The sequence below is a fragment of the Pristiophorus japonicus genome, chromosome 3, assembly GCF_044704955.1.
Source record: "Pristiophorus japonicus isolate sPriJap1 chromosome 3, sPriJap1.hap1, whole genome shotgun sequence".
Lineage (NCBI taxonomy): Eukaryota > Metazoa > Chordata > Chondrichthyes > Pristiophoridae > Pristiophorus > Pristiophorus japonicus.
In genome coordinates, this window is record NC_091979.1 from 305,818,955 (window position 1) to 305,840,508 (window position 21,554).

At 47.0% G+C, this 21,554-nt stretch overlaps 1 protein-coding gene across 1 annotated transcript in view; it reads left to right on the forward strand.

Moving 5' to 3' along the window:
• The window catches only part of ank3b (ankyrin 3b), a 614,562-nt gene that overhangs the window by 231,373 nt on the left and 361,635 nt on the right, over positions 1-21,554 (forward strand). The window contains exon 3 of the mRNA XM_070876860.1: positions 3,340-3,438. Coding sequence (XP_070732961.1) covers positions 3,340-3,438 — 99 coding nt within the window. The remainder of the gene's footprint in view (positions 1-3,339; positions 3,439-21,554) is intronic.

The following is a 21,554-nucleotide window of genomic DNA, read 5'->3' on the forward strand; positions in this document are numbered from 1 at the left end:
TTGTAACCCATGTATAAACTGACCTAAGTTGTACACCGTGAGAACACTGACCACTAGGTGGGAGACACTCCTAACCTGGACCTTCAGGTATAAAAGGGGAAGCTCCACCCACCTTCATCACTTGAGTGCTAAGGAATAAAGGACAGGTCACAGACTGACCTCTCAAGCATGGGCCTCGTGTGCATTTATACTGTGTAGTAAGGACGTTTCAATGGCGACAAGAAACTGGGATTTAAACCACGCGAGCATGGCCACTAGCAGAACAGACGAGAGGTACTGTGTTAAGGAATGGTTGGGACAGAGATTCAACATTGTTAAAGCAGCACACAGTTCTCCAGGCAGACAAGGGCAGTCAGGCATGCCCCAACATGTAGTCGAACCCAGAGGGGGAGTTCGACAGAGACAATGGCAAGCTGAACAGCGATTCACGCCATTGCAAGGGACAATGTGGCCAGTAATGGGGCCATCAGCACCTGTTAATGGTGCACTCAAGGACAATAACAGGGGCAGTCAGGGATGATTGACTGGCAAGGGACCTTTTGTTTCAAACTGCAACTCATGCTGGAGGCGTGGAGGCATACATTCAGCCGGAGTTTGCAGAGATGAGCAAAATACCTGCAGAAATTGCAGAAATGGACACTGGGGGAAATCGCTGGAAGCTGAAGTTCAGCGAGTTCATGTGGAGCACGTATACAGTTCATACACCAGGACGCCACCGATAATGATGAAAGATGATGAAAGTGCTGCTCAATGGCATCCCAGTATCAATGGAGTTAGACACGGGTGCCAGCCAGTCCCTGATGGGTATCAAACAGTTCAAAAAGTTGTGGGCATCCAAGGCCAGGAGGCCAAAAGTATCGCCGATTGACGCACAGCTACGGACTTACACAAAGCAGATCATTCCGGTGCTAGGCAGCGCCACGGTAGTCGTGACCCACAAAGATTCGGAGAACAGGTTGCCACTCTGGATTGTCCCAGGGGACGGTCCCGCACTACTGGGGAGGAGTTGGCTTGCTGTCATGAACTTGAAATGGGGCGATGTCAATGCAATTTCCTCTGTGGAGCGAGTATCATGCTCACAGATCCTGGACAAATTTGACTCATTATTTCAACCCGGCATTGGCACTTTCATGGGGGCCAAGGTAGTGATTCACATAAACCCGGACACCAGACCAGTACACCACAAGGCCAGAGCGGTGCCATACGTGATGCGGGAAAAGATAGAAGGCGAATTGGACCGCCTGTTGAGGGAAGGCATCATCTCGCCAGTCGAATTCAGTGACTGAGCGAGCCCGATTGTGCCGGTGCTCAAGGCGGATGGGTCGGTCAGGATATGTGCCGATTACAAGGCCACCATCAATCGGGTGTCACTCCAAGACCAGTACCCGCTACCGAGAGCGGAGGACCTCTTTGCGACGCTATCCGGTGGCAAACCTTTTTCAAAATTGGACCTGACCTCAGCTTACATGACCCAGGAGCTGGCGAGTGAGTCGAAGAAGCTGACCACCATCACGACACACGAGGGGTTGTTTGAGTACAACAGATGTCCGTTCGGGATTCGCTCGGCTGCCGCGATCTTCCAACGAAATATGGAAAGCCTCCTCAAGTCGATTCCAGGGACGGTGGTTTTTCAAGACGACATCCTCATTACGGGTTACGATACTGAAGGACACCTCCACAACCTGGAGGAGGTGCTACGCAGACTGGACCGGGTAGGTCTGCGACTGAAAAAGGCGAAGTGCGTCTTCCTAGCTCCAGAGGTAGAATTCCTGGGGATGAGGGTCGCAGCAGACGGGATCAGCCCTACTGCATCCAAGACGGAAGCGATCCAGAGAGCATCCAGACCCAAGCACATCCTCTGCCACGGTAGAAAGTCTACGGGCAATGTTCGCCGCCCACGGTCTATCGGACATCTTGGTCAGCGACAGTGGCCCGTGCTTCACAAGCACTGAATTCCAGGACTTCATGGCAGGCAATGGAATCAACCATGTTAGAACGGCACCGTTCAAGCCGGCCTCAAATGACCAGGCAGAACGAGCAGTGCAGATAATCAAACAGGGGATGCTCAGATTCCAAGGGGGTTCCCTACAAACCCACTTATCACGCCTCCTGTTGTCCTATAGATCCCGACCACACTTGCTCACAGGGGTTCCACCCGCAGAGCTGCTGATGAGAAGGACGCTCAAGACCCGATTTATCCCTTATACACCCCACCATGAAAGAAATTGTCGAGAGCAGGCGCCAGTCACAATATCACTACCGTGACAGGAATGCGAGGGCGCGATGTATTGATGTAAATGATCCTGTTTTTGTCCTCAACTACGCTGCAGGGCCCAAATGGCTCGCAGGCACTGTGGTTGCCAGAGAGGGAAATAGGATTCTGGTAGTTAAACTTACCAATGGACAAATCTGCCGCAAACATGTGGATCAAACAAAAAGGAGGTTCAGCAACCCCATAGAAGAAGCAGAGGAAGAACACGATATAGAGTTCACTCCACCACAGGTGACCGAACACCGGAACCAAAGGGAGGAGAGCCCAGTCACTGTGGGCAGTCCAGACAGGCCTGAGGCACTGCAAACAGCAGACACTCAGGCCAGCGCCCAACAACCGGAGCCCAACTCAGGCGCTCTACAAGGGAGCGTAAACCACCAGATACTTAACCTGTGATCCCAATAAGTCTTTGGGGGGGGAGGTGATGTCATGTATTCAACCAGCATTGTAACCCATGTATAAACTGACCCAAGTTGTACACCGTGAGAACACTGACCACTAGGTAGGAGACACTCCTAACCTGGACCTTCAGATATAAAAGGGGAAGCTCCACCCACCTTCATCACTTGAGTGCTAAGGAATAAAGGACAGGTCACAGACTGACCTCTCAAGCATGGGCCTCATGTGCATTTATATTGTGTAGAAAGGACGTATCAGATTCGATAGGGGAGATAGAGAGAAACTATTTCCTCTGGTGGAGGAGTCCAGAACAAGGGGCAGAACCTTAAAATTAGAGTCAGGCTGTTCATGGGTGATGACAGGAAGCACTTCTTCATACAGAGGGTAGTAGAAATCTGGCACTCGTTCTCCCAAAAAGCTGTTGAGGCTAAGGGTCAATTGATAATTTCATAACTGAGATTAATAGATTTTTGTTAGGCAAGGACATTAAGCGTTACAGAACTAATGTGAGTGAATGGAGTTAAGTTACAAATCAGCTATGATCTAATTGAATCGCAGAACAGGATCAAGGGGCTGAATGACCTACTCCTGTTCCTATGTTCCTATAAATGGATATATTTATCGTTAGTCCCTGTTGTTATAACACTGTTCCATTTGTTGTTTTACAGAATGGGTTGAATGCTCTCCATCTTGCTTCGAAGGAAGGTCATATAGGGGTTGTTTCTGAACTGATCCAGCTGGGTGCTAATGTGGATGCAGCAACCAAGGTAAGAATGTGACTCAGTGCTTGATCGGCAATACTGCTCGCGGTGCCAAGAAGGGTTTCTTGAATCAAGAATAGATCTCTGGTTTGCACCAACAGTTCACCATAATCTTAGCCATGGCATTAGTCAGGGCACTTCCCTGTAGGCAAGAAGATAGGAGGGCATCATGCTGACTTTCTCTCGAGCCCTTCCCAATGACCACATGAGTAGTAGAGGCCTGTGACCAAGTCATCAATCTGCCCTCTCGGACATTTACAATGCATGGCAAGGCAGAAACACCCTCCAAAAAAGGAGAATGATGCATAAATCATAAAGTCAGATGAGTGGTTCAAGTTGTAAAAGAAGACTATCAGAGTGATTTCACAAAATGAACGTGCTCAGGGGAATCGGGGCTACGGAAGAGAGATGAGAGGCAGCCCATGAGGTTCAGAAGTAAAGAGCGAAATGAGGCATTGTATCTTGACAACATGACTGTCTTAGACAAAGCTCAAGTGGTTTTGTGTTAAGATGCATCTCTTCATCTGTGATTACAGTGCCGACACTTTGGACATATTTTTTTCTAATTCTGTAAAATAAGGCGAGAACATGTCTACGTGGCTCAGTTGGTAGCACGCTCACTGCTGACTCAGGTGGTTTGTTCAAGCACACTTGAGCACAAAAATTTAGGCTGATGCTTCAGTGCAGTACTGAGGGAGTGCTGCACGGTCAGAGGTGCCGTCTTTAGGTTGAGACATTAAACCGAGGCCCCATCTGCTTCTTCCAATGACTTGGGTGGACATAAAAGAATGCATTGCAATGTTTGAAAAAGAATCTGCAGACATGTATACTGACGTAGCCCAGCTCTACCTCGCCTTCGCCTGCCCTCCCTGTTTTGTCAGACTGTTGTCCCACATCCAGTCGTGCTTGGTTGTCACGGTTACCTACACAACAGTAACTCCGCTTCAAAAGTGATCCTCTGCTTGTGCTGTGCTCTGGGTACATGATAATGCGTAAAAGCAATTTCTTTTCCCTAAAATAGAGATTCTGCAAACTCTCATTGAAGCTTGATTCTCAAAGGTGGTCATCGTCAGAAAGATATTTCCTTAAGAGAACAAAAAATGTTTTTATTGATGGTTTCCAAGACAGCTGGCATCTGTTAAGAGGATATGACAATGAAGATGCTGTGTGACCAGGGTAAGAGATAGTAAAAAGTGGGATAGAAACAGAGAATGCTGGAAATCTCAGTGGGTCAGGCAGTATCTGTGGAGAGAAAAAGAGAATTAATGTTTCGGGTCGATGATCCTTCATCAATAACAAGTGTGAGCAGGAAGTGCTGCAAATGGACACTGCAGAGTCGAGAGTGAGGCAGTATATAAATAGCAGCCATTACATGTGGAAAGTGCACAGCGTAGAGGGAAAGCAAAATCACTGCACCATAAATGATCAGAGCAGCACTTAACAGTGATTTAGTCAACACATGGAGAGGCAGAGGCTGTGACTAACTCCAGTCTCCACACACCCTCCCCTACCCTGGGGCTTTGCTGTGAGCTGGCATGAGGCTAAATTGTCTTTTCGTCAAACAAGGCAAATTCTACATCTTTTGGACTTTCTTTCCTCACATGATACTTGTCATGTATTCAACTATCACTGTAACCCATGTATAAGCTGACCTAAGTTGCACACCTTGAGAACATTGACCACAAGGGGGTGAACTTGTGGGAGACACTCCTAACCTGGACTTCCAGGTATAAAAGGGGAAGCTCCACCCACCTTCATCACTGAGGTCTTGGTAATAAAGATAACTGGTCACAGAGTGACCTTCTCTCAAGTATGGGCCTTGTGTGCATTTATACTGTATAGTAAGGACATATCATTTGCGATGAGAAACTGGAATTTAAGCCACGCGAGCATGGCCACTAGCAGCACAGAAGAGAGGTACTGTGTTGGTGATCATTGGGACGACTTTATTGAGAGACTACAGCAAAGTTTTGTCACTAAGGAATGGTTGGGACAGGATTCAGCCGACAAACGCAGGGCTCATCTCCTGACGGTTTGTGGATCCAGGATGTACTCCCTGATGAAGGACCTTCTAGCACCAGAGAAGCTGGCAGACAAGACATTTGAAGAGCTCAGTAAGTTGATCGGGGAACACCTTAAACCGGCAAGCAGCATGCACATGGCGAGACACTGGTTTTACATGCACCGGCGGCGAGAAAGGCAAAGCGTTCCTGACTTCGTGGCAGATCTCCGGTGACTGGCGAGCCTATGTAAGTTCCCAGATGCATGCAGAGCGGAGATGCTGCGAGATCTTTTTATTGAGGGCATCGGGCACGCTGGGGTTTTCAGGAAACTGATTGAGACCAAAGACTTGACCGTGGAAGCGGCGGCTCTGATAGCCCATACATTTATCTCAGGGGAGGAAGAGACCAGAATGATTTATGACAAAAATCTTGGCTCAAATGCAGCAAACGACCAGGGAGTCAACATTGTTAACGTGGCACACAGTTCTCTCGGCAGACAAGAGCAATCGGACATGCTCCAACATGTAGTCGAACTCAAAGGGGGAATTCAACAGAGACAATGGCTAGCTGAACGGCGATTCATGCCATCGCAATGGACAATGTGGCCAGTAATGGGGCCATCAATACCTATTAATGGTGCGCTTAAGGACAGTTACAGAGACAGTCAGAGACGATCGACTGGTAATGGACCTTTTGTTTCCAACAATGGAGCCTCTAGCTCATGCTGGAGGTGTGGAGGCAAACACCCAGCCAGAGCTTGCAGGTATCAGCAATATACCTGCAGAAACTGCAACGTCAGCGGTCACTTGCCGCGTATGTGCAGGAAGCCTGCAGCTAGGTTGATGTACGAGGAGGACGGGCCCGATGTCAGCCCTACGAGGCCAAATGAATACTGGGGGAAATCGCTGGAAGCTGAAGTTCAGCGAGCTCATGTGGAGCACATATACAGTTCATATACCAGGACGCCACCGATAATGATGAAAGTGCTCCTCAGTGGCATCCCAGTATTAATGGAGCTAGACATGGGGGCCAGCCAGTCCCTGATGAGTATCAAACAGTTCTAAAGCTTGTGGGTGTCCAAGGCCAGGAGGCCAAAATTATTGCCGATTGACGCACAGCTACGGACATATACAAAGGAGATCTTTCCGGTGCTAGGCAGCGCCACGGTAGTCGTGACCCACAAAGATTCGGAGAACAGGTTGCCACTCTGGATTGTCCCGGGGGACGATCCCGCACTACTGGGGAGGAGTTGGCTTGCTGTCATGAACTGGAAATGGGGCGATGTCAATGTAATTTCTTCTGTGGAGCGAGTATCATGCTCACACGTCCTGGACAAATTTGACTCATTATTTCAACCCGGCATCGGCACTTTCATGGGGGCCAAGGTAGTGATTCACATAAACCCGGACGCCAGGCCAGTACACCACAAGGCCAGAGCGGTGCCGTACGTGATGCAGGAAAAGATCGAATGCGAATTGGACCGCCTGCTGAGGAAAGGCACCATCTCGCCAGTCGAATTCAGTGACTGGACGAGCCCGATTGTGCTGGTGCTCAAGGCGGATGGGTCGGTCAGGACATGTGGCGATTACAAGGCCACCATTAATCGGGTGTCACTCCAAGACCCGTACCCGCTACTGAGAGCGGAGGACCTCCTTGCGACGTTATCCGGTGGCAAACTTTTTTCAAAATTGGACCTGACCTCAGCTTACATGACCCAGGAACTGGCAAGTGAGTCGAAGAAGCTGACCACCATCACGACACACAAGGGGTTGTTTGAGTATAACAGATGTTCGGGATTCGTTCGGCCGCCGCGATCTTTCAACGAAATATGGAAAGCTGCCTCAAGTCGATTCCAAGGACGATGGTTTTCAAGACGACATCCTCATCATGGGTCGCGATACTGAAGAACACCTCCACAACCTGGAGAAGTGCTACGCAGACTGGACCGGGTCGGGCTGCGACTGAAAAAGGCGAACTACGTCTTCTTAGCTCCAGAGGTAGACGTCCTGGGGAGGAGAGTAGCAGCAGACGGGATCAGACCCATTGCGTCCAAAACGGAAGCAATCCAGAAAGCACCCAGACCCCGTAACACAACAGAGCTGCGTTCATTCCTGGGGCTCCTGAACTATTTTGGTAACTATCTTTCCCCAATTGAGCACGCTGTTAGAGCCGCTACACATGCTCCTACGCAAAGGTCGCGATTGGATCTGGGGGGACAGCCAGGAAAGGGCTTTTGATAGAGCACGCAATTTGTTATGCTCCAACAAACTGTTAACGTTATATGACCCGTGTCAGAAACTTGTTCGAATGTGCGATGCGTCGTCCTATGGGGTCTGGTGTGTATTGCAGCATGTGAATGCCAATGGTCAGCTACAGCCAGTCGCTTATGTCTCCAGAAGTCTGTCCCAGGCAGAAAGGGGCTACGGGATGGTAGAAAAGGAAGTGCTAGCATGTGTATATGCAGTAAAACAAAATGCACCAGTTTGGCAGAAACTTTGAGCTGGAGACAGATCACAAACCCCTAACGTCCCTTTTGGCCGACAACAAGGCCATAAATGTGAATGCATCGGTCCTCATTCAGAGGTGGGCACTTATGTTAGCCGCCTATGACTACACAATTCGGCACAGACCGGGCACTGAAAACTGCGCCGATGCACTCAGCAGGCTCCCACTAGCCACCACTGAGGGGGCAACTGAGCATGATGCTGAGATGGTCATGGCTGTTGAAGCTTTCGAAAGCGAAGGCTCACCTGTGACAGCCCATCAGATTAAAGTCTGGACAAATAAAGACCCGCTACTGTCTTTAGTTAAGAAATGTGTCCTGAATGGGGACTGGGCAGCCACGTACGGGGCATGCCCTGAGGAATTTACACCGTTTCATAGGCACAAGGATGAACTCTCGATTCAGGCCGATTGCCTACTGTGGGGAAACCGAGTAGTCATGCCCCAGAGGGTTTTGTTTATCAGAGAACTTCACAATGAGCACCCGGGCATTGTCATGATGAAGGCAATTGCCAGGTCACACATTTGGTGGCCAGGGATAGATGCAGACCTGGAACTTTGTGTTCGCAGGTGCAACACGTGTGCTCAGCTGGGCAACGCACCCAGGAAGCCCCCCTTAGCCTCTGGTCCTGGCCTGCCAAGCCATGGTCACGCATCCATGTGGACTACGCAAGTCCTTTCATGGAAAAAATGTTTTTGGTCATAGACGCCTACTCCAAATGGATTGAGTGTGCCATTTTAAATTCAAGCACATCCTCTGCCATGGTAGAAAGTCTACGGACAATGTTTGCCGCCCATGGTCTACCGGATGTCTTGGTCAGCGACAAGTGAAGCCTGTGCTTCACAAGCACTGAATTCCAGGACTTCATGGCAGGCAATGGAATCAACCATGTCAGAACGGCACCGTTCAAGCCGGCCTTAAATGGCCAGGCGGAACGAGCAGTGCAGATAATCAAACAGGGGATGCTCAGAATCCAAGGGGGTTCCCTACAAAGCCGCTTATCACGCCTCCTGTTGGCCAATAGATCCCGACCACACTCACTCACAGGGGTTCCACCCGCAGAGCTGCGAATGAAAAGGATGCTCAAAACCAGGTTATCCCTTATACACCCTACTATGAAAGAAATTGTTGAGTGCAGGCGTCAGTCGCAATGTGACTACCATGACAGGAATGCGAGGGCGCAATGTATTGATGTCAATGACCCTGTTTTTGTCCTTAATTAAGCTGCAAGGCCCAAATGGCTTGCAAACACTGTGATTGCCAAAGGGGGGAATAGGGTTTTGATAGTTAAACTTACCAATGGACAAATCTGCCGCAAACACGTGGATCAAACAAAAAGGAGGTTCAGCAACCCCATAGAAAAGCAGAGGAAGAACACGACATAGACTTCACTCCTCCGCAGGTGACCGAACACCGGAACCAAGTGGAGGAGAGCCTTCACCGCAACAGCAGACACTCAGGTCAGCGCCCAACAACCGGAGCCCCAACTCGGGCGCTCTACAAGGGAGCGTAAACCACCAGAAAGACTTAACCTGTGATCCCAATAAGACTTTGTGGGGGAGGTGATGTCATGTATTCATCTATCATTGTAACCCATGTATAAGCTGACCTAAGTTGTACACCTTGAGAACATTGACCACAAGGGGGTGAACTTGTGGGAGACACTCCTAACCTGGACTTTCAGGTATAAAAGGGGAAGCTCCACCCACCTTCATCACTTGAGGTCTTGGTAATAAAGGAAACTGGTCACAGAGTGACCTTCTCTCCAGTATGGGCCTCGTGTGCATTTAGTAAAGACATATCAATACGAGAACATGACATTGATCACTTTGTGAACAAAAATGATTTCAAGTTTCACAATGTTTCATCGATTGGAAAAACTGAAGTACTGGAATATCTTTCCTTGAATGTTACTTTAATGTAATTATATTATTGTGTGAATCATCAAACAGGTTGCGCATCTGGCCAGCCTATAAGACCAGGAAAACATGCCGTAACCTATTAAGTACACACAAACTATGTGCAGGAGAACATCTATTGAAAATAAACATAATTGTTAATGATAACAGAAACCTCTTTCTCTGTCTCATGCATTATTGCCCTCATTCTCTCTCTCATGCTTAATCTCCCTCAATCTCTGGAACATTCTCTCTCTCTCTCTTCATTTTTCCTCTCTATCCATCACTCATTTTCCCTCTCTTCATGCATTAATTCTCTTTCATTTTTCCTCTCGCTTCATTTTCCCTCTTTTCCTGCCTTGTGCTAGCTCTGTCCCTTTCACTTTCTTTCTCTGTTTTTCACTCATGCTTTTTCTGCTTTGTTTCCCTCTTCTCATGCTATCTCTATCCCTTTCTCTGATTTGACATAGAAACATAGAAATCTATAGCGCAGAAGGTGATCATTTCGGCCCATCGTGTCTGCGCCGGCTGACACAGCGCACAGCCCTCAATCAGCAGCCCTGAAGGTTACATATAAACCTATGAACAATTGCGGAAAGGTAAAGAGCACCCAACCCAACCAGTCCGCCTCATACAACTGCGACAACCCTTACACTGAAACATTCTACATTCCACTCCAACCAGAGCCATGTGATCTCTTGGGAGAGGCAAAAACCAGATAAAAATCCAGGCCAATTTGGGGGGAAAAAATCTGGGAAAATTCCTCTCCTACCCATCCAGGCGATCAAAACTAGTCCAGGAGATCACCCTGGCGGGTAAGTGGAGCTAAGTCCACAGCCAGATCAGCCATGATCTTATTGAATGGCGGAGCAGGCTCGAGGGGCAAGATGGCTGACTCCTGTTCCTAATTCCTAATTCTTATGTTCTTATGTTCTCATGTATTGAATTCCCTGCAGTAATTACCATCATATCTGCGTCGGCCAACAAGAGGTTATCCAGTCTAATCCCAATTACCAGCTCTAGGTCCGTGTACTATAAGTGTCCATCCAACCATCTCTTAAATGTGGTGAGGGTTTCTGCATCCACCACTCTTCCAGACAGTGAGTTCCAGATCCCCACAACCCTCTGCATAAAGAAGCCCCCCCCCTCAAATCCCCTCTATACCTTCCATCAATCACCTTAAAACTATGCCCCCTCGTAATAGACCCTCCACCAATGGAAATAGGCCCTTGCTATGCACTATATCCAGGCCCATCAATATTTTGTACACCTCAATGAGGTCTCCTCTCAACCTCCTCTGTTCCAATGAGAACAAACCCAGCCTATCCAATCTGTCCTCATAATTAAGATTCTCCATTCCAGACTGCATCCCAGTAAATCTCTGCACCCTCTCGAGTGCAATCACGTCCTTCATATAATACCAGAACTGAACGCAGTACTCCAGCTGTGGCCTAACAAAAGTATTATACAATTTAAACATAACTTACCCGGTCTTATACTCTATGCCTTGGCCAATAAAGGCAAGCATTCCGTATGCTTTCTTAACCACCTTATCCACCTGGCCTGCTACTTTCAGGGATCTGTGGACAAGCACTCCAAGGTCCCTTTGTTCATTTACACTATTAAGTGGCTGACCGCTTAATGTGTATACCCTTTCCTTATTAGCCCTCCCAAAGTGCCTTACCTCACACTTCTCTGAATTAAATTCCATTTTCCACTACTTTGCCCACCTGACCAGTAGATTGATAACCTCCCGCAGCCCATGACTTCCCTCTTCATTATTAACCACACAGCCAATTTTAGTGTCGTCTGCAAACTAAACGTGTTGAAAAAAAAAACTTCAAGCAGATCATCTATGTATCAACAACAAGCACCATTAAAATAGAAGAACATTCCAAAGCCCTTCACAGAGGTGTAATCAAATCAAATAGACACCGGGCCAAAGAAGCAGATAATAGGAGGGGTGATGAAAGAGATGGGTTTTAGGGAGGGTCGAGGGAGGTGGATCGAGAGAGGTAGATAGGATTCAAGAACTAACAACACCTTGTATTTTATTGTGCCTCTAATGTAGTAAAACTTCTCAAAGTGCTTCACAGGAGTATTATAAGACACAAATTTGACACCGTCCACATGAGGAGGAATTGGGGCAGATGACCTGGTCATTGAGATAGGTTTTAAGGAGGAACGAGAGGTAGAGAGGTTTAGGCAGGGAATTCCAAAGCTTAGGGCCTAGACAACAGAAGGCAAGGCCACCAATGGTTGAGTGATTAAAATCAGGGATGCTCTCGAGGGCAGATTTAGAGGAGCGCAGATATCTCGGGGCGGCGGGGGCGGGGCGTTGTGGGGCTGAAGGAGAATATAGAGATAGGGAGGGGCGAGGCCATGGAGGAATTTGAAAACAAGGATGAGAATTTTGAAATTGTGGCATTGCTTAACGGGGAGCCAATGTAGGTCAGTGAGCACAAGAGTGCTGGGTGAATGAGACTTGGCGCGAGTTAGGACACAGGCAGTCAAGGTTTGGATGACCTCAAGTTAATGTAGGGTAGAATGTGGGAGGCCAGCCAGGAATGCATTGAAATAGTGAGGGAGAGGGATGGAGTCACTGGTTAGGGAATGGAGTTTGTGGCGGAGACCGAAAACAATGACTTTGGTCTTCCCAATATTCAGTTAGAAAACATTTCTGCTCATCCAATACTGGTGACAATTTAGAGATAGTGGGGCGGTCAAGAGAGGTGACACTGAGGTAGAGCTGTGGGTCATCAGCGTACATGTGGAAACAGAGCATCCGCAGCCCTCTGGGGTAGAAAATTCCAATGATTGACAACCCTCTGATTGAAGACATTTCTCCTCACCTCAGTCCTAAATGGTCGACTCTTTATCCTGAGACTATGCCCCCTAGTTCTAGATTCTTCAGCCAGGAGAAACAATCTCTCACCATCTATCCTGTCAAATCCTCTCAGACTCTTATTTGTTTCAATGTGATCACCTCTAATCTACAGAGAGGATAGGCCCAGCCTACTCAATCTCTCCTCATAGGACGACCCCCTCATCCTAGGAATCAATCTAGTGAACCTTCATTGCAACCCCTTCTTTGACTACAGAGACCAAAACTGTATATACTACTCCAGGTGTGGTCTCATGAAAGCCTTGTACAATTGCAGTGAGACTTCCTGACTCTTGTACTCCAACCCCCTTGCAATAAATGCCAACATACAATTTGCCGTCCTAATTGCTTGCTGTACCTGCATGTTAACTCTGTTTCCTGTCGAGGACTCCGAAATCCTTCTGACCATTTAATAGTTTCTCACCATTTTATGAAAAAAAACATTTTCTATTCTTCCAACAAAGTGAATAACCTCACATTTCCCCACATAATACTCCAGCTGCCACCATATTGCCCACTCACTTAACCTGTCGATATCCCTTTGCAGACTCCTCGGCCGGAATTTTCCAGGGTGTCAGGTGGCGGGTCAGGTGTGAAAGTTTTTTTTTTACAGCGGTTCGGGAACCCACCACAACCTGATGTCGTGTCTGCCAGCGCTGAACAGACCCGATAGGCAGCGGCGGGGGCAACCCAATTAAACTCATTATAATGTACTTCACAGACCCTTAGCAGGCTTTTTCACTTACTTTTTAACTTTAACTTTATGACCACGGGAACCACGCTGTTTGGGGCCCACGTTTATCAACCTGAGGCGGGAGTTCAGTGGCCATTACTCCAGCTGATTACTTGTCAGCTTCAAATGTACAGTAAAAGCTCCCACCTGACAGATGATCACTTTCCTCAGCCACAAGCTGTTTCTCACTCCACTTCCAGTACAGATTCTGCAGGCTTTGCACTTTCCATTCCATCCACTCTCACCTCATTGGAAGAACTCTCTCACTATTGATAGAATGCTCTGTCATCTCTACTTCACAAGCCATCTATTCCATCAACATGGGTGCCTTTTATACTGTCTCAACTTGGTCCTCAGAATTCAACCACATTCAGTCCCAACACCAGCAGCACCAGGCACACCAGCAGCACCAACAACAACACCAACCTTCTCCACAATCACCTGATGCTGCAGAGGACAGATGGCATCAGCACCCCAGCACATTGCTGGCCAGGAGGCCAGGGATGGCCTTACAATGGCCAGATTTTTCACTTGCTGCAGTACAGCCTGGCTGTCACATGATGTGCCAGGTTGACACTACCCCACACCCACACCATAAAGCATCCCTACAATATCCAAGCTATTCCTTTCACCCTCACCACTATTGTGGGGGGTACAGTTATGTCTCACCATTCACTGCAACTCACTAAGCCACTTGTACCTGTACATGGTAGTGGTGAGGCCACACCTGGAATACTGTGTGCAGTTTTGATTTCCATATTTACGAAAGGATATACTTGCTTTGGAGGCAGTTCAGAGAAGGTTCACTAGGTTGATTCCGGGGATGAAGGGGTTGACTTATGAGGAAAGGTTGAGTCGGTTGGGCCTCTACTCATTTGGAATTCAGAAGAATGAGAGGTGATCTTATAGAAACGAATAAGATTATGAGGGGGCTTGACAAGGTGGATGCAGAGAGGATGTTTCCACTGGTGGGGGAGACTAGAACTAGAGGGAAGGATCTTAGAATAAGGGGCCGCCCATTTAGAACTGAGATGAGGAGAAATTTCTTCTGAGGGTTGTGAATCTGTGGAATTCGCTGTCTCAGAGAGCTGTGGAAGCTGGGACATTAAATAAATTTAAGACCAAAATAGACAGTTTCTTGAGTGTTGGGGGGATGAGGGATTACGGGGAGCGGGCGGGGAAGTGGAGCTGAGTCCATGATCAGATCAACCATGATCTTATTAAATGGCGGAGCAGGCTCGAGGGGCCTTATGGCCTACTCCTGCTCCTATTTCTTATGTTCTTATGTTTCAAGGGTGCACACAAATCTGTCCAAGAACGCAAAGTGTTGAAAATAAAGATTTCAATGTTTGACAACATATTAAAAGAAACTTCACATGAACATTGGCTAAAACACCTAAGTGCCTACCCTTGTGTGTTGTTAGTTGGTATGATTGCACTAGGATGAGGGTGAGTGTGAGGGGTGGTTAGTGAGATGGGGAAGTGATAATGTAGCTAGAGGACTGGGTGGAGGTGCAAGGTAAGTTGGTGTGAGTAAGGATGTGCACAAGTAGGATAGGGAAGGCAGAATGATGGGGATCTGATGAGTGGCACAGGAGGATGAAGGTGAGTGTGGCTTTGCACTAATACTTAGAACTCAGCAGAGGAGGACAAAGGGTTTGATTAGGGCAGGGAAAATGGAGTATGAGAAGAAGCTTGCATGGAACATTAAGACGGATTGCAAAAGTTTCTATAGATATGTAAAGAGAAAAAGGTTAGTAAAGACAAACGTAGGTCCCCTGCAGTCAGAATCAGGGGAAGTCATAACGGGGAACAAAGAAATGGCGGACCAATTGAACAAGTACTTTGGTTCGGTATTCACGAAGGAGGACACGAACAACCTTCCGGTTATAAAAGGGGTCGGGGGGTCTAGTAAGGAGGAGGAACTGAGGGAAATCCTTATTAGCCGGGAAATTGTGTTGGGGAAATTGATGGGATTGAAGGCCGATAAATCCTCAGGGCCTGATGGCCTGCATCCCAGAGTACTTAAGGAGGTGGCCTTGGAAATAGTGGATGCGTTGACAGTCATTTTCCAACATTCCATTGACTCTGGATCAGTTCCTATGGAGTGGAGGGTAGCCAATGTAACCCCACTTTTTAAAAAAGGAGGGAGAGAGAAAACAGGGAATTATAGACCGGTCAGCCTGACATCGGTAGTGGGTAAAATGATGGAATCAATTATTAAGGATGTCATAGCAGTGCATTTGGAAAGAGGTGACATGATAGGTCCAAGTCAGCATGGATTTGTGAAAGGGAAATCATGCTTGACAAATCTTCTGGAATTTTTTGAGGATGTTTCCAGTAGAGTGGATAAGGGAGAACCAGTTGATGTGGTATATTTGGACTTTCAGAAGGCGTTCGACAAGGTCCCACACAAGAGATTGATGTGCAAAGTTAGAGCACATGGGATTGGGGGTAGTGTACTGACATGGATTGAGAACTGGTTGTCAGACAGGAAGCAAAGAGTAGGAGTAAATGGGTACTTTTCAGAATGGCAGGCAGTGACTAGTGGGGTACCGCAAGGTTCTGTGCTGGGGCCCCAGCTGTTTACACTGTACATTAATGATTTAGATGAGGGGATTAAATGTAGTATCTCCAAATTTGCGGATGACACTAAGTTGGGTGGCAGTGTGAGCTGCGAGGAGGATGCTGTGAGGCTGCAGAGCGACTTGGATAGAATAAAAGGAAAAGGAGGTGGGGTAGCATTGCTGGTTAAGGAGGAGATTAAGGCAATAGTTAGGAAGGACATTAGCTTGGATGATGTGGAATCTATATGGGTAGAGCTGCAGAACACCAAAGGGCAAAAAACGTTAGTGGGAGTTGTGTACAGACCTCCAAACAGTAGTAGTGATGTTGGGGAGGGCATCAAACAGGAAATTAGGGGTGCGTGCAATAAAGGTGCAGCAGTTATAATGGGTGACTTTAATATGCACATAGATTGGGCTAACCAAACTGGAAGCAATACGGTGGAGGAGGATTTTCTGGAGTGCATAAGGGATGGTTTTTTAGACCAATATGTCGAGGAACCAACTAGGGGGGAGGCCATCTTAGACTGGGTGTTATGTAATGAGAAAGGATTAATTAGCAATCTCGTTGTGCGAGGCCCCTTGGGGAAGAGTGACCATAATATGGTGGAATTCTGCATTAGGATGGAGAATGAAACAGTTAATTCAGAGACCATGGTCCAGAACTTAAAGAAGGCTAACTTTGAAGGTATGAGGCGTGAATTGGCTGAGATGGATTGGCGAATGATACTTAAGGGGTTGACTGTGGATGGGCAATGGCAGACATTTAGAGACCGCATGGATGAACTACAACAATTGTACATTCCTGTCTGGCATAGAAATAAAAAAGGGAAGGTGGCTCAACCGTGGCTATCAAGGGAAATCAGGGATAGTATTAAAGCCAAGGAAGTGGCATACAAATTGGCCAGAAATAGCAGCGAACCTGGGGACTGGGAGAAATTTAGAACTCAGCAGAGGAGGACAAAGGGTTTGATTAGGGCAGGGAAAATGGAGTATGAGAAGAAGCTTGCAGGGAACATTAAGACGGATTGCAAAAGTTTCTATAGATATGTAAAGAGAAAAAGGTTAGTAAAGACAAATGTAGGTCCCCTGCAGTCAGAATCAGGGGAAGTCCTAACGGGGAACAAAGAAATGGCAGACCAATTGAACAAGTACTTTGGTTCGGTATTCACGAAGGAGGACACGAACAACCTTCCGGTTATAAAAGGGGTCGGGGGGTCTAGTAAGGAGGAGGAACTGAGGGAAATCCTTATTAGCCGGGAAATTGTGTTGGGGAAATTGATGGGATTGAAGGCCGATAAATCCCCAGGGCCTGATGGACTGCATCCCAGAGTACTTAAGGAGGTGGCCTTGGAAATAGTGGATGCGTTGACAGTCATTTTCCAACATTCCATTGACTCTGGATCAGTTCCTATGGAGTGGAGGGTAGCCAATGTAACCCCACTTTTTAAAAAAGGAGGGAGAGAGAAAACAGGGAATTATAGACCGGTCAGCCTGACATCGGTAGTGGGTAAAATGATGGAATCAATTATTAAGGATGTCATAGCAGTGCATTTGGAAAGAGGTGACATGATAGGTCCAAGTCAGCATGGATTTGTGAAAGGGAAATCATGCTTGACAAATCTTCTGGAATTTTTTGAGGATGTTTCCAGTAGAGTGGATAAGGGAGAACCAGTTGATGTGGTATATTTGGACTTTCAGAAGGCGTTCGACAAGGTCCCACACAAGAGATTGATGTGCAAAGTTAGAGCACATGGGATTGTGGGTAGTGTACTGACATGGATTGAGAACTGGTTGTCAGACAGGAAGCAAAGAGTAGGAGTAAATGGGTACTTTTCAGAATGGCAGGCAGTGACTAGTGGGGTACCGCAAGGTTCTGTGCTGGGGCCCCAGCTGTTTACACTGTACATTAATGATTTAGATGAGGGGATTAAATGTAGTATCTCCAAATTTGCGGATGACACTAAGTTGGGTGGCAGTGTGAGCTGCGAGGAGGATGCTGTGAGGCTGCAGAGCGACTTGGATAGGTTAGGTGAGTGGGCAAATGCATGCCAGATGAAGTATAATGTGGATAAATGTGAGGTTATCCACTTTGGTGGTAAAAACAGAGAGACAGACTATTATCTGAATGGTGACAGATTAGGAAAAGGGGAGGTGCAAAGAGACCTGGGTGTCATGGTACAGCAGGCGGTTAAGAAAGCAAATGGCATGTTGGCCTTCATAGCAAGGGGATTTGAGTACAGGGGCAGGGAGGTGTTGCTACAGTTGTACAGGGCATTGGTGAGGCCACACCTGGAGTATTGTGTACAGTTTTGGTCTCCTAACCTGAGGAAGGACATTCTTGCTATTGAGGGAGTGCAGCGAAGGTTCACCAGACTGATTCCCGGGATGGCGGGACTGACCTATCAAGAAAGACTGGATCAACTGGGCTTGTATTCACTGGAGTTCAGAAGAATGAGAGGGGACCTCATAGAAACATATAAAATTCTGACGGGGTTAGACAGGTTAGATGCAGGAAGAATGTTCCCAATGTTGGGGAAGTCCAGAACCAGGGGTCACAGTCTAAGGATAAGGGGTAAGCCATTTAGGACCGAGATGCGGAGGAACTTCTTCACCCAGAGAGTGGTGAACCTGTGGAATTCTCTACCACAGAAAGTTGTTGAGGCCAATTCACTAAATATATTCAAAAAGGAGTTAGATGAGGTCCTTACTACTAGGGGGATCAAGGGGTATGGCGAGAAAGCAGGAATGAGGTACTGAAGTTGAATGTTCAGCCATGAACTCATTGAATGGTGGTGCAGGCTAGAAGGGCCGAATGGCCTACTCCTGCACCTATTTTCTATGTTTCTATGTTTCTATCTCCTGAGATCATTGAAAGGTTTGTGCCACTGCACCCAGGTCCTCCTGATGACATCCCTGCTTGTGCCTTCCTCTGCAATGTGCAACCAGGCTGCATTGGTCTCCTCGGGAGGTCTCTACCACCCATGGGAAGGGAAGAGGACCTCCCTGCATGCTGCGACTCCCTCCATTAGCATATGGAGGGAGAACTTGGGTGCAGCCGTGTACCCCTGAGCAGTGAGTATCAGTGTTTGCTGCACTTCAATGCTGTAGAAAATTGACAGCACAAACGTCAAAAGTAAGGTGGCCATGGTCCATTTAAGGAAACTGGCGGATGATGCATCATGAATTATGTCACCAGACCTGCTTCCTTTAATTGGCCCAGGAAATGTGGTGGGTGGGCTTAACAAGTCGTATCAACGTAAATTCCTTTTGGACAGTGGGATGGAGCCAGCAGCTGAGCTGTGACCCGCCACCAACATTGCCTGCATCAGACCCACCAAGGTGAGCAAAATCTCGGCCTATGTGTCCTCCTCACTGCTTACTTTCTGGCATTGTTGCAAAACTGTTGGGGTTTAAGTTTGTACTTGATGACATACTTGATTATTCTTCTGTGTATTTGGAAGTGTTAACCTCACATTTCTTTCTGGAAAATAAGCTATAATTTTTATCTGCTCATATGCACGTCCCTTGTACATTTTTTCTTCACTATTCGAAGTAGAAGCCCTTGATTGTTTTTGAGTTTTGCACCTTAGTTGTGTATAAATGTTATCAGATGTTTGTGGGTTCAAGTCCTTCCAGGGACTTGAGCACAAAGTTCAGGTTGACATCGCTGTGCAGTACTGAGGGAGTGCTGCACTGTTGGAGGTGCCGCCTTTTGGATGAGGCATTAAACCGAGGCCCCATCAACCCTCTTTGGTGAACATAAACGATTCCATGCCACTATTTGAAATAAGAGCGTGAGAGTTCTCCCCGGTGTCCTGGCCAATATTTATCCCTTAACCAACATCACTAAACAAATGATCTGCTCATGTATTCCACTGCTGTTTGTGGGACCTTGCTGTGCGCAAATTGGCGGCTGTGTTTCCTACATTACAACAGTGACTACACTTCAAAAGAACTCCAAAGCACTTTGGACCATCCTGAGATCATGAAAGGCGCTATATAAATGCAAGTCTTTCTTAATAAATTAAATAAAGGAGGGATGCCATTCATTTTAGCTTATTCTGATAATAGGTAGATAATGTTGGTAACAATTGAGCTTTTAAAGTGTTTTGGAAGAAGTATGAGGTAAATTTGGAAATGTTCAATTACCTTCCCACTGTCCTTTGAAGTGAATGTGCACCCTTCCCTGGAATGTGAGCTGCAACAGGAAGTGAGTTGAGGAGCAGTACGTCTTCTGAAGGGTTTATGGTAATAAAGCACTGTGGGACCGGGCTTCATTAGCTGTGAGCTATGACTATTCTCTGAAAGGAATGTTAATCAATCTGTGTGACTAGCTGTGAACAACGCTTCAATCTCTACCCACACTGAAACCTTTTCATTTTGCATTCTGAGTCAACCCGGAATATTCACGCTCTGCCATTGTCTCAGCAAACAGCAGGACAACCTCAGCTGGCCTGATGGCATTTCCTGTTGCGGCTCCCCTCCAGGAAAGTGGAGCTCATTCTCGACGGTGGCCATCTCTATCCCCTATTTGCCCGATGCATTTTCCTGCACGATAGTAACATTAAGAACAGGAGTAGACCATTCTGCCTTCTCAATCCTGCTGCGTCTGTCGGTTACATTATGGTTAATCTGCACCTCAGCTCCATTTATTAATTTATCAATGAACGATAGATCCTTAGAATGGCATTGGTAATGGGTTTATATCAATTTGCTTTTGGGATAGTTTAAAATATGTTTTTGTTTAACAAATGCATGCTAGACGTAGAAAGGATAATACAGTTCAGTGGTATCAATACACATAGGAACACAGGAACAGGAGTAGGCCATTCAGCCCCTCGAGCCAGTTCTGCCATTCATTTAAATCATGGCTGATCTGCACCTCAACTCAAGTTAGCCACCTTAGCTCCATCTCCCTTGATACCCTTACCAAATAAAAATCTAGCGATCTTCATCTTGCAAGCTCCACTTGACCCCCAGCATCCACAGAAGTTTTGGGGTGAGAATTCCAAATTTCTGGTACCCTTTATGTGAGGAAGTGCTTCCTGATTTCACTCCTGAATAGGACCAGATCATTTGTTTTAGTGATGTTGACTGAGGGATAAATATTGTCCGGGACACTGAGGCTCCTGAGGCTAGCGAACCAGCTCAATGCACCCAGCACTCAAATTTAATAACGTTGGCTCAACAGAAGCAGGCCGACCGATTGCACAGAGAAGAAATTAGCCCAGTGGGAGTCGCTCATCAAATGAATGCCACGCTGTGGCTTCGCATAAAAGCTGGATTCAAGATTTTACATTGCCACCCTGTTTATATATCTATTATATTATTACATTCGACAGGTATATAAACTCAGAGAGTTGGAGAGCTGGAGGAGATTACATTGCTGTTTGTGGGACCATTTCCAACCTCCCTTTCCTCTCCAAAGTCCTTGACCGTCTTTCCCGCAATTCCATGGTTGAACCTTTCCAATCAGATATCCACATTTACCACAGCACTGAAATGGCCCTTATCAAAGTCACAAATGACATCCT